The sequence below is a fragment of the Lolium perenne genome, chromosome 4 (genome assembly GCF_019359855.2).
Source record: "Lolium perenne isolate Kyuss_39 chromosome 4, Kyuss_2.0, whole genome shotgun sequence".
Lineage (NCBI taxonomy): Eukaryota > Viridiplantae > Streptophyta > Magnoliopsida > Poales > Poaceae > Lolium > Lolium perenne.
In genome coordinates, this window is record NC_067247.2 from 28025165 (window position 1) to 28039137 (window position 13973).

The following is a 13973-nucleotide window of genomic DNA, read 5'->3' on the forward strand; positions in this document are numbered from 1 at the left end:
ATACGCACGGCAAAGGCTTTGCCGTGCGCGTGCGCACGGTAAAGTTTGCCCGGCAAAGGTAGCGACGGCAAAGCCAACGTTGCCGTGCGCGTGCTCGTTCTGCACGGCAAAGCCCTCTGCCGTGCGCTCAGTTCTCTGCCGTGCGCCAAAGTCTGTGCCGTGCGGCACTGCGTTGCCGTGCGCTGGATGCTTTGCCGTGCGCGCGTACGTTGCCGTGCGGCCAACACTTTGCCGTGCGCGCATACGTTGCCGTGCGGCTGCTCTGTGCCGTGCGCACGCTTTGCCGTGCGCCGCCTCGCACGGCAAAGTGCTTTGCAGCACACCCCCCAGGACCTCCCAGGTCTACAGGCTGCCGCCACGTGGCCCCTTTGCCGTGCGTGTGCACACGGCAAAGTGACCAAATGTCCTTTGCCGTGTGCACACGCACGGCAAAGGGCCCTGTTTTTTTCATTTTTTTGCTGTTTTTTGCTTATTCCCTGCATTTCAAATATAGCAATTGACAATAAAGCATATACTCATATAATCTTCAACATAACATCACCAAACACTACGGGAACACCACAAATACATCAAACACACATATTCATGCATTACATAGAGTCCATAGTCCATCCACACAAGTTACATAGAGTCCATAGTGCAATGTCCAATATTACAATCCATTACAAGCATACAATCCGACAAAGTGCACGAAGACCATGCCATCAACCTTGTCCTCCTCCGCTTCCGCCGGCCTCATCGTCATTTCCTTGTGACATATAATCTATAAGGTTGATGGAATGAACATTTGCATTTGCATATTGAACACTTGAACAAGTACAAGTACCGGGTTGTGCACAAGAGGACTCACCGCGGTTCATGCTCCGGATGATGTTCAAGTTGTTCACGGTGAGAGGTGTCCCCGGGCTCTGAGTGGGCGGTGGCGGCATCCACGGCATGGAGTAAGGTGGAGGAGCAGGAATACTCCCCGGTGGAGAAGACAGAGCCGTCTGGCTCATGAGCCAGCTCATCTGTGCCTGCTGCTGCTGCATCATCTGCTGCTGCTGTTGCATCTGCTGCATCATCTGTGTCTGCTGCTGCTGGTACTGCAGAATCTGCTGCTCCATCTGCGCCCTTTGCTCCTGGGCCGCCTGCTCCTTCGCTGCCATCTCCTCCTACGTTGTGTTGCCGCGATGTCATTAACATTTCAATGGAAAGCATGTAAAGGAAATGTAGAGACCCGAGGAAGAACATACCCGTAACCGCTCGACAGCTAGATCCGAAGCCCGTGGCCGGGGCTCTACCTCAGGCTGGCCGCTCTTACGACCACGACGGATCTGGCGGAGAGAGGGAACCCTCGCTGGGTCGACGCACCCGTCACCAAACCATAGGCGGCCATGCTTCAAGCCTTCTCCCGCAAGCACCGCGACCTCAGGGTCAAAGTCCTCGGCCTCTGGATTGGCGTCCTCGCCGTGCTTCTGCTTGAACTTGGAGACATACGCCGTGCACTGGGTCTCGGATTGCGGGTTAACCCACAAGGACCCCGTCTCAGGATCAGGCGTCTTCCTTTGCTTCATCTTCTTTAGCACGGCAAAGACGTTAGGCTTCGCTCCTGTCCTGACTTCCTGCAAAAGAGAACATGTAATTGAGTGAAGTGACACACCCTTGCGGAGTTAACAAATATATAACATGAATTCAAAGAATGAAGGAACCATTAATTTGCTCACCTCCTTCTGCAGGTGAAGAGAGATGGGGATGCTGCCTTGGATATGCGATCCACCTCGCATCTCTCGCCCGCTTCGCCTTGCCCTCCTCGTGCTTCTTGAGGTACCGGGGGCATGTCCACCACATGACCATCGCACGAAAGCACCTATCGTCGTTGCCGACGCATGCGAGGAGGGTTCTACATGCACAAGATAAACCCATTATGGTAAAATAAACTACATGGCGATAAAGAAATCAATAACACATAAATGCAAATACCTGCAAGTACTGCCACGGCTGCATGAGCGTGTCGCGAGCGTCCTCCTTACTCATGTGGACGAAGCGGTCGGCGTGCCAGTCGCGGACGCATTGAATACGTGCCTCGTAGTGCATGCCGCCACCCTCTTCCTTGCAAGCTGGTGTAGGACATCATCGCACGCATTCTCCTTGCCCTCGGCCCTCTTGAAGTATTTCTGCAACCATGCACATAGGTAAAACAAGGGGCATTAGTGCAATTATTGTGAACCAAGGAGAGTGTATGAATGGTAAGAAGTCAAAAGTCACGTACCTAATTTGGCAACAACCATATCCGCCGCGGTGCCGCGGCCAAGAGGATCTTCCGCGAGGCCGTAGTGCGCCCACCTCCAAGCTACGTCGCAGCCACCGTAGGGAAGTTGACTATCCCAGGGAAATACCACCTAAGTAGGCCCCCAAGGATGTTCGAGTACCCACGTGGCGGTCTCTGCGTCGGGTCTTCAAACTGGAACGAGCTGCACCATGAAACGACAACATCAATATGTATGTGATAATAATTTTGATAATGACAAAATTGCGATAACGAAATGCCAAAAAATAACATGTACCTCCTTCCATAGGGCACAAGAACAACGTGCCTGTAGCGCCAGCTTCTCAGCGAGGGGAGCTGTGTTATCCCACGCCGATATGGCTTCCTATCACGTGGCCTCAGCCTCTCCAAAGCTGGAACGTACTGGTAATCCTCCGGCTCACACCACTCTAGGCTTGGATCAGGATCGAACACTAAGTTCCCCAACCCCTCATCCTCCGAGAGGTCCTCCTCGTCCCCCTCCTCCTCCTGGTCCTCCCCACCCCCCTCCTCCTCCTGGTCCTCCCCACCCACCTCCTCCTCCTGGTCCTCCCCACCCACCTCCTCCCTCCTCGTCATCATCATCGGCTGCGGGAGGGGGCTAGGACTAGGAGTGAGTACCCGCGTCGCATTCTTCCTACGCGGCCGCCCGTGGGAGCGCCAGGAGGGGGGCTAGGAGGGGGGCTAGGGTGGGGGCCCCGCCTCGAAGTCCCTACACCTACCAAGTCCTTGAGCTTCTTTTTAAGACCGCCACCCCTTTTTTTTGGCGGCATGCTTCAATCACCTGCAAACACAAATGAAGAGAGTGGTTTATTAGTACGCAATATTGTAAAGAGATAAATATTAGTGAAAGCAACAGAAATATAAGTAGATGAACATTAATGAAAGCAACAAATAATGCAAAAGGATGAACATTAATTAATTAGTGGAAGCAACAAATAGCTACCATAGAGTTCTCTCAAATATAGCACGGAGTTCTTACAAATAACCTAGCTAGACAATCTCTATTACACGGAGTTATTACAAATAGGCTAGCCTCACAATTAATACTACATAGATCAGTAGCCTGTGTCGCCATCCGTGATTGGACCGCGTGTCTCCTCATCGTCATCAGGCTCGGCGAACCAATAATCATCAATGAAACCTGGAGGTGGTCCATCTCGCATCGAGGTCAATCCCTGCTTTGAACGCCTCGAGCAAACTCAGGTCTTCCGGGGCACAGACATCCTCGCCTTCATCTTCTCGCATTGTCTCCATCCATGCCCGCGTCTTCTTGTTCATCGTCTACGACCATGTCATCGATAGTCGGCAAGCCGATTGTGAAATGGCCGGGGAGCCCTTCTTCCTGATAAAACTCGACACTCCTTGCTGTGGGGTCTACGCGGCGGTAATCGTCCTTGTTTGGCGGGGGCGGCCTATTGCGTGAAGGCACCGTCATCACAACATCCCATCCATGTAGACGTTTTGTCGGGTTTCTGCACGCGTATGGGAGATAGAATACTTGAAAGGCCTGGGTTGCCAAGATGTACACATCCTCTCCCTTATAAATGGAGTTCCTTTCAACTTCGACCAACCCAATTTCAGGATCCCGTCTCACCCGACGTGGGTCAAACCAATGGCATTTGAAGACGACGGGATTTAGCCCTTTGTGAAACCCGTAATTCAGCTCGTATATACCCTCGACTCTTCCATAGTAATGGAGCCCATCATCACCTTGACATACCACCCCACTATTTATTGTCTTCGCGTTGGGCCGGCTTGTTGTGTATTGATGGGTGCAGGCGATACCCGTTCACGTCATAGGAGTTGAACGCTTCTACGGAATGGTCAAAGCCCCTAGCAATTTTTCTTAGCTCGACTTCATCTCTTTGTCGGTTCTTGCCTACAAGTTTAGCACAAGAAGTTTAGAACGAGAAATGACCGATAAATGTAGGAAGTGCTAGCTAATTTGGATAGAATAGTACCAAATTACAAAACCAGCTAATGAAACCGAAACCGCCGCCCTTATCGAAAATTTGCTTGGATTCTTCCTGGGTAGGCTCCCTGTGGGTATTCTTCCAATGTATAGCCTTGAATTTCCTATACCGATGAAAAGAGGAAGAGTTAGCCACGAACATACGAGTGAACGTTTGCGAATAATTAAATGGTTCGCACTTACTCGATGTACGGCTTCACTTCGACCATGGTGTTTAAGACATACGAGTGGATCAAGGTCCGCTCAGGTAGGTCCGTTCTGTACGGCTTCGAGCCACTTGACTTGCCACCAAGCCCCACGAAGATGCTAAGCTTGGGTACTTCTTCATTGTTGGCGGCATTTAAACGGAGGACCGGGTTGTGCTTTGTGGGAATGTTGGGATCATAGTGCTTAGTGGTGAAGTTTGCCACCTCCACGTTCAGGACTGCCTCGGCTATGGATGCTTCGATCTTGCATTTATTGCCAGTCATTTGACGGCTTTTGTGTTTCTCTCTCGGGACCAAACTGCCAACGGCCCCAATTCGGGCCCCCTTTAAGCACTCCTCCGCGAGGTGCAGGATCATGTGTTGCATCGGATTAAAAACCCTGGAGGAAAGATCTTCTCCAGATCGCAAAGCAACACGGGTGCCTCTTCATCCAGCTTCTCAATCACTTTAGTGTCTAACTCCCTAGCACAAATCTGGCGGAAGAAAAAACTCAACCTCGCTAGCACTCGCCAAGTCTTCTCAGGGACATAGCCTCGAATCATCACCGGCATTATCCGCTCAAGCCATATGTGGTAGTCATGACTCTTCAGTCCTTGTACTCGCAGCGTTTCAATGTTCAGGCCCCTCATCCAGTTGGCTGCGAACCCATCGGGGAAAAACAAGGAGTCCTTCATCCATTGGAAGACCTCCTTTTTTGGGCCTTTGTGAGGCAGAACGGAGCGTGTGGCTTAGTCCAAGTTTTTTTGGCACCATTAGGTGGCTGCATGTTCAACTCCGGCCTATCACACCACCTTTCTTGATCAATTCGAGCCTTTATGTTATCCTTCGTCTTCTCAGTGTCCACAATCGTGCTCCAAATGGCTTCACTGATATTCTTCTCGGTGTGCATTACATCAATGTTATGCGGGAGCTCGAGAAACTCAAAGTAAGGGAGCTTCCATAAGCACGGCTTGTGAGTCCATTGGTGTGTCTCCCCATATCCTAAGAAACCATTACCATCACGGCTAGGATGAAGAGCATCTAACTCGGACTTGATTTCCGTTCCGGTCTTCGGAATTGGCTTCGGGCCACGGACAACACGGCCTTTCTTGAAACTCTTTACATCACTCCCGTATGCATGCCTCCGCTCAAGGAACCGTCGAGCTTCATCAAAGCATGAATACTTGCCTCCCTTGTTTAGCCGTAAGAAAGTCACGGCACATGTTCGCACCGGTGGGCAAGGCCACTTCCCATGTGTACACCACCCGCGTAACAAAGCACGTGGCCGGCAGGTCATGCAGGACGTGTGGTACCACACATTCATAGCGAAGTCGTCGTTCTGTGTTGCGTCGTCTGCTCGGATCCCGCGCCCTTCCCGGCCACGAACCGAGTCATCCGCCAGCGGTTCCGTGTACACATTCATGTTCTTGCCGGGTATTTGGGCCTGGGATTATCATCGACACAAACATGTTCTCCGATCTCATGCGGACGCCGTGGGGAGGTTCATGGGAATAACAAACACTGGCCAACAACCGTATACCGCAGCCGACATACCATATGGATTGAACCCATCGGTAGATATCGCAATCGCTACGCTCCTCGGGTCACACTGCTTTCGGTGGAAATTTCTTCACAAAGTTCTTCCATGCAGTACCATCCGACGGATGTATCATCTTGTCGGTGTATCTGCTTTCCTTCCACGGCCCACCTCATCTGCCGGGCAGTATCCTCGGTCATGAAGAGCCGCTGGATCCTCGGTAGAACCGGAAGATAGCGGAGGATATTCTTGGCAACCGTGGTCCGCCTCTTCGACCATCACCATTGCGGTCTACCTCAAAGTACCTAGAGGAATTGCATTTGATGCAATAATTTGTGTCAGCGTGCTCCTCTCTGAATAGCATGCATCCCTTTGGACAAGCGTGTATCTGCTGAGATGACATCTTAAGGTCACTGAGCAATTTGGTCGAATAGTAGAAGTTTTGCGGCAAGAGGTGCCCTTTCGGCAGAAGGCTGCCTACGATGACCAGAAGTTCATCGAACCCATCTCTGCACAAGTTCCTATGGCACTTCAAGGCCATAAGGCGAGCGATGGCATCTAGTTGGGTAACCTCTGTATTTTCATGTAGGGGTTTCTGCGAAGCAAACAGAGCCTCATAGTACTCCTTTGTGTTTTCCTCCGGGTCCTCACTTGTCTCCGCATCCTGAGGTGTCTCCACCTCTACATGAGAGCTTTCAGGCACATTACCATTAGCCAAGTTTTCTAAGCACCTATCAAAACCAGTGTCATATTCCCCCCTAGGTTGAATCTGCCGCACCTCCTTCCTAGCACGTTTCTTTGCCTTTTCTCCATGGTAAGTCCAAATCCTGTAGGACGGTGTGAACCCAAACTTGATCAGGTGCATACTCATAGTTTCCTTGTCCTGTGCCTTTCGGTTAGCGCACTTACTACAAGGGCACCAAACACTTATAGGTCTGCTAGGGATGGCAAACGCCCTATCCACAAACTGCTCGGTCTTTTCTCCCCATTCATCAGTATAGTTCCACTGATTGATTCTGCCATCGTACATCCAGCCACGATTATCCATCCTCTAATCAGCAACAAAACAGACGAACATAGCATTTATATATCAAATAGGAAATAAATGCATCATATATTTATTTATGTTACGCGTGCATCAACCTGAAACTCTACTAGGTGGGCTCCTAGCAGCCGCCGGATCCGTAGATTGAGTACGTTCTCCGTGCTCTACTCGATCCGAGACAGAATTTCGGCAGCACCTCCCGCTGCTCTCCGATACACGTCTCGGCAAAAAGCCGAGAGGGGTGTGCATCCGGAGAACAACGGGGAGGCGCTACCGAAATCCTGTCTCGGATCGGGGTAGAGCACGGAGAACGTACCCAACTACGCATCCGCCGGCTGTCCCGATAAATGCCGTAAGAGTTACGGTTCATAATATGCGAGACCACTAATGCATATTTATCCGCGTAACCCTTACGGTCGGGAAGAGACGCCTAGGTATCGCGACAGACTTGGTGATCTAGACATAAAGAAAAAACCTAGGTACAAGAGAGGCGAACGGATTCTCACCCTCGAAGCGTGACCGACAGCCGGCGAAGAAGACCAATGACCCTCCGGCAACGCTCCTCAAGCACCCCGACAACGCCGGCCCCTGTGTCCACCTCGAAACATCGTCTGCATAGCGAGAAAAATAAATTAGTCATTCAAGTCAAGACTAAATTCTGCCTCAAATTCCTATTTGCTAAATGGCCCTAATTTTGACCTACCGAGACCTAAATTTTTCCGTACGCTCGTGTATGCAAATTTCACAAAATCAATGCATCTCAATGTGCTTTACGTGTCTTATCTTGATCCATGTAAAGGCATAAGGCAAAGTATTTTAACTTCATGCATGATATGAATAAAATACCAGCTCATGTCAAAATATCACACAAATAGCTCACAGATTTTCAAATTTATCTACATCTAGCAGCGTTCATTTCAATGTAACACACAAACAACCCGTCGGGTCGGGAACACACAAACACACCTTGCTGCAGAGATTGGCAGATTGGCGGAATGGGCAGTAGGCCGTCGTTTCGGGTCAGCAGGCCGTCGGGTCGAGGCAGCAGGGTGGAGGACCTCCCGTATCCCGCCGGAATCGGAGCAGGCGGCGGGGGCGGCGGCGGGACCTAGCTCCCTAGCTCGGCCGCGGTGGCGGTGGGGGAGGGGAGCAGCAGCAGCGGTGGGGGAGGGGAGCAGCAGCGGCGGTGGGGGAGGGGGGCGGGGAAGCAGCAGCGGCGACGGGGGAATGGCGGCGTGCGTGGCTGGCGGCAGTGGTTGGGGAGGGGCGGTGGTGTCCGTGGCTGGCGGCAGCGGCGGGGGAGGGGTGGCGGTGTGCGTGGCTGGCGGCAGCGGCCGGGGAGGGGCGGCAGTGGCTGGCGGCAGTGGTGGCGTGGATGCGGGCGAGGCGGCGCGGCGTGGATGCAGTGAAGGGCGAGGTCGATGCGTTTGTGGCTCAGGTGCCCCGACCAGGTACCTTATCCCCACACTTTGCCGTGCGCCGTTCTTTGCCGTGCGGCAAAGGGCCTTTGCCGTGCGGGCACTCTTTGCCGTGCGCATGGCGGCCTTTGCCGTGCGGGTAGAGTTCTTTGCCGTGCGCTCACAAGACGGCAAAGCATTTTTTTTTTACCACTTCTATAACACTAAGAATTTTATTTGTAAATTATCAATAACATTAAGTTTTATTTGTAAATTATATTAAACTTGTTTTTCAAAATGTGTATTATTTAATACTATATGTTTCATGTTTTTCAAGAAATGTGTGATTAACCATAACCCTAACCCTAACCCTAAATCCTAACCCATTGATCTAGCCACATTAATCATAACCCTAACCCTAAATCATATAACCCTAAATCATAACCCTAACCCTAAACCCTAACCCTAAATCCTAACACATTAATACTTAACCATAAATCCTAACACATTAATACTTAACCATGCATCATAAACCCTAACTCTAACCCTAAACCCTAAACCTATACCTAACCATAAATACTTACCCTTTAACCTAAATCTTTGGTTCTCCATGTGTATATGTACTAAACAAACCTAAAAGAATGAAAAGTTACATTGGTGCACCCTCGCGCGGAGAAATCTAGGGGGGTAGACCCGCCGGGGCACGCGTTCCGCTGTTTTGGGGGGAGGAGGGGGATAACGACCGCCGGAGCACCGGAACCCCACCAAACCTTGCATGTGGACCTATTCTATGTGTCAAAGTGTGATGCAAGGTGTGATTCACAAAATGGTGCATGGCATGGATCCCCGGTCTGACATTCCTCACCTTCGGGCGATAACACTTAACAGATTCCTGGACGTGTACGCTGAAGTGTCCCGCCGCGGGTATATCGGGGGCTGGACTGTGCCAAAGGGTGCCACACATGGTTTTCCATATGTCCATGGACTAAACAAAGCTAAACCTATGAAAAGTTACATTGGTGCACCCTCGCGCGGAGAAATCTAGGGGGGTAGACCCGCCGGGGCACACGTTCCGCTGTTTTGGGGGGAGGAGGGGGATAACGACCGCCGGAGCACCGGAACCCCACCAAAACTTGCATGTGGACCTATGATATGTGTCAAAGTGTGATGCTAGGTGTAATGGTGCAAAAGTAGCTCCCCTAAACCCTAAACCCTAAACTGGGGAGGCTTCGAGCCCTAAACCCCTCTAAATCCCTAAACCACGACGCCGGAGCTGCAGAACCATGCATCATAAACCCTAACCCTAACCCTAAACCCTAAACCTATACCTAACCATAAATACTTTCCCTTTAACCTAAACCCTAGCCCTAGCCCCTAAACCCTAGCCCTAACCCTACACCTAACCCTAACCAGTAGACCAGGCACACCGTCGATCGTGTGATAATGGCTCTAGCTGCTGGTATATGTGCCAAAGGGTCCCAATCTTTGGTTCTACATGTGTATATGTACTAAACAAACCTAAAAGAATGAAAAGTTACATTGGTGCACCCTCGCGCGGAGAAATCTAGGGGTAGACCCGCCGGGGCACACGTTCCATTGTTTTGGGGGAGGAGGGGGATAACGACCGCCGGAGCACCGGAACCCCACCAAACCTTGCATGTGGACCTATTCTATGTGTCAAAGTGTGATGCAAGGTGTGATTCACAAAATGGTGCATGGCATGGATCCCCGGTCTGACATTCCTCACCTTCGGGCGATAACACTTAACAGATTCCTGGACGTGTACGCTGAAGTGTCCCGCCGCGGGTATATCGGGGGCTAGACTGTGCCAAAGGGTGCCACACATGGTTTTCCATATGTCCATGGACTAAACAAACCTAAACCTATGAAAAGTTACATTGGTGCACCCTCGCGCGGAGAAATCTAGGGGGGTAGACCCGCCGGGCACGCGTTCCGCTTTTGGGGGAGGAGGGGACAACGACCGCCGGAGCACCGGAACCCCACCAAACCTTGCATGTGGACCTATGATATGTGTCAAAGAGTGATGAAAGGTCTAATGGTGCAAAAGTAGCTCCCCTAAACCCAAAACCCTAAACCGGGAGGCTTGAGCCCTAAACCCCTCTAAATCCCTAAACCACGACGCGCAGCTGCAGAACCATGCATCATAAACCCTAACCCTAAACCCTAAACCTATACCTAACCATAAATACTTTCCCTTTAACCTAAACCCTAGCCCTAGCCCCTAAACCCTAGCCCTAACCCTACACCTAACCCTAACCAGTAGACCAGGCACACCGTCGATCGTGTGATAATGGCTCTAGCTGCTGGTATATGTGCCAAAGGGTCCCAATCTTTGGTTCTCCATGTGTATATGTACTAAACAAACCTAAAAGAATGAAAAGTTACATTGGTGCACCCTCGCGCGGAGAAATCTAGGGGGGTAGACCCGCCGGGGCACGCGTTCCATTGTTTTGGGGGAGGAGGGGGATAACGACCGCCGGAGCACCGGAACCCCACCAAACCTTGCATGTGGACCTATATTCTATGTGTCAAAGTGTGATGCAAGGTGTGATTCACAAAATGGTGCATGGCATGGATCCCCGGTCTGACATTCCTCACCTTCGGGCGATAACACTTAATGATTCCCGGACGTGTACGTCAAGTGTCCGGCCGCGGGTATATCGGGGGCTAGACTGTGCCAAAGGGTGCCACACATGGTTTTCCATATGTCCATGGACTAAACAAACCTAAACCTATGAAAAGTTACATTGGTGCACCCTCGCGCGGAGAAATCTAGGGGGGTAGACCCGCCGGGGCACGCGTTCCGCTGTTTTGGGGGGAGGAGGGGGATAACGACCGCCGGAGCACCGGAACCCCACCAAACCTTGCATGTGGACCTATGATATGTGTCAAAGTGTGATGCAAGGTGTGATTCACAAAATGGTGCATGGCATGGATCCCCGGTCTGACATTCCTCACCTTCGGGCGATAACACTTAACAGATTCCTGGACGTGTACGCTGAAGTGTCCCGCCGCGGGTATATCGGGGGCTAGACTGTGCCAAAGGGTGCCACACATGGTTTTCCATATGTCCATGGACTAAACAAACCTAAACCTATGAAAAGTTACATTGGTGCACCCTCGCGCGGAGAAATCTAGGGGGGTAGACCCGCCGGGCACGCGTTCACTGTTTTGGGGGAGGAGGGGGATAACGACCGCCGGAGCACCGGAACCCCACCAAACCTTGCATGTGGACCTATGATATGTGTCAAAGTGTGATGCAAGGTCTAATGGTGCAAAAGTAGCTCCCCTAAACCCTAAACCCTAAACTGGGGAGGCTTCGAGCCCTAAACCCCTCTAAATCCCTAAACCACGACGCCGGAGCTGCAGAACCATGCATCATAAACCCTAACCCTAAACCCTAAACCTATACCTAACCATAAATACTTTCCCTTTAACCTAAACCCTAGCCCTAGCCCCTAAACCCTAGCCCTAACCCTACACCTAACCCTAACCAGTAGACCAGGCACACCGTCGATCGTGTGATAATGGCTCTAGCTGGTATATTTTGCAAAGGGTAGCCATAATTGGTTTTACATTTGTACATGTACTAAACAAACCTAAAAGTATGAAAAGTTACATTGGTGCACCCTCGCGCGGAGAAATCTAGGGGGGTAGACCCGCCGGGCACACGTTCATTGTTTTGGGGGAGGAGGGGGATAACGACCGCCGGAGCACCGGAACCCCACCAAACCTTGCATGTGGACCTATTCTATGTGTCAAAGTGTGATGCAAGGTGTGATTCACAAAATGGTGCATGGCATGGATCCCCGGTCTGACATTCCTCACCTTCGGGCGATAACACTTAACAGATTCCTGGACGTGTACGCTGAAGTGTCCCGCCGCGGGTATATCGGGGGCTAGACTGTGCCAAAGGGTGCCACACATGGTTTTCCATATGTCCATGGACTAAACAAACCTAAACCTATGAAAAGTTACATTGGTGCACCCTCGCGCGGAGAAATCTAGGGGGGTAGACCCGCCGGGGCACGCGTTCCGCTGTTTTGGGGGGAGGAGGGGGATAACGACCGCCGGAGCACCGGAACCCCACCAAACCTTGCATGTGGACCTATGATATGTGTCAAAGTGTGATGCTAGGTGTAATTCACCAAATGGTGCATGGCATGGATCCCCGGTCTGACATCCCTCACCTTCGGGCGATAACACTTAACAGATTCCTGGACGTGTACGGTGAAGTGTCCCGCCGCGGGTATATCGGGGGCTAGACTGTGCCAAAGGGTGCCACACATGGTTTTCCATATGTCCATGGACTAAACAAACCTAAACCTATGAAAAGGTATATTGGTGGAACCTCGCGGAGAAATCTAGGGGGTAGACCATCCGGGGCCCACAGACACCGTTTTTAGGGGGAATGACCCCTGAGCTCCGAAATGCAACCAAAACTTGCAACTGGACCTAAAACCTACCCTAACAAACCTAAGAGAATGAAAAAGTACATTGTGCACCCTCGCGCGGAGAAATCAACGGGGGTAGACCCGCCGTCCCGCTGTTTTGGGGGGAAGGAGGGGGACGGCCGCCGGAGCACCGGAACCCTGATATTTGTGGGGGATGAGCATGGAGACTAATTTTGTATTGCACATTGTCTTAAGTAACACTAATAAATAGTCATCAAAAAGTAAAACTAATAAAAAAATAAATATAAGTATTAGATGAAATAAAATAGAAAGAAAAACAAATAAAATGAAGTATGGCGCACGGCAAAGAAGGAGTGCACGGCAAAGGCGTCTTTGCCGTGCATTTTATCTGGCCGCACGGCAAAGGGAAGCCCACGGCAATGTCCCAGTCCTTTGCCGAGCACAGTTTCTTTGCCGTGCGGCCTCTGTTGGCTTTGCCGTCATGGTTTCTTTGCCGTGCGTGTTTGAGGAACTTTGCCGTGCGAGGGAACGTTGCCGTGCGGCATGGGTGAGGTTGCCGTGCTCTTTATCTTTGCCGTGCGCCACCCTGTAACTTTGCCGTGAACATATTCTTTGCCGTGCGTGCCTATTGCGGCGCACGGCAAAGAATTCTTTGCCGTGCGGTGCCTCACGGCAATGATATGCTGCACGGCAGCGCCTGATTTTCCTGTAGTGTCTTCAGCGGTAAAAGGAGTAAGAAGTCTATCATTCATAGCCGGAGTAACTCTGTTCTGCATTTTTTCCAGGAGAGCCAGCTCTCTAGCATGAACTTTCGAATTAAACAGGTTGGCAAAGTAATCAAAGATAAGCGGTTTCAGAGCCTCCCTACTTTCCATCCACTCATTGTCTCCATTCCTTAACCTCTTAATAGAAAATTCTTCCGTCAAGCCGAAGCGAAATTATGGAAAAATGAACTATTGCAGTCTCCGAGATTCAACATGTGACCTCTGTAGCCAGTGAACTTCCTCCTGTTCCATGAATAACTCTATTAGATTAGCCATTTCTTTTGCTTTAGCTTCATTTTCATCTGTGATCGGTGCACTCATAGCTGCATCCATCTCCCGCTGAGCTT

At 51.0% G+C, this 13973-nt stretch overlaps 1 protein-coding gene and 1 long non-coding RNA gene across 2 annotated transcripts; both read right to left on the reverse strand.

Moving 5' to 3' along the window:
* Positions 1-496: 496 nt before the first annotated feature.
* Positions 497-1766, reverse strand: LOC127348288 (uncharacterized). The gene is made up of 4 exons (XM_071819634.1): positions 1707-1766; positions 1236-1604; positions 851-1154; positions 497-763 (listed from the first exon to the last, which is right to left on the reverse strand). The coding sequence occupies exons 1-4, from the start codon at positions 1764-1766 to the stop codon at positions 705-707; spliced, it is 792 nt and encodes a 263-aa protein (XP_071675735.1). The 3' UTR covers positions 497-704.
* A 1218-nt stretch (positions 1767-2984) lies between these two features.
* LOC127348289 (uncharacterized) lies at positions 2985-8441 on the reverse strand. Its single transcript, XR_007879722.2, has 3 exons — positions 7996-8441; positions 7536-7640; positions 2985-3071 (listed from the first exon to the last, which is right to left on the reverse strand). It is a non-coding gene; the product is annotated as an uncharacterized lncRNA (long non-coding RNA).
* Positions 8442-13973: the final 5532 nt, after the last annotated feature.

Excerpts from the sequence above, each read along its gene's own strand:
- LOC127348288 (XM_071819634.1), bottom strand. The coding sequence starts at position 1,766 with ATGCGAGGTGGATCGCATATCCAAGGCAGCATCCCCATCTCTCTTCAC. Across the intron at positions 1,155-1,235 it reads TAGCTGTCGAGCGGTTACGG|GAGGAGATGGCAGCGAAGGA; the intron begins GTATGTTCTTCC and ends AACACAACGTAG. Across the intron at positions 764-850 it reads CATCCGGAGCATGAACCGCG|ATTATATGTCACAAGGAAAT; the intron begins GTGAGTCCTCTT and ends TCAACCTTATAG.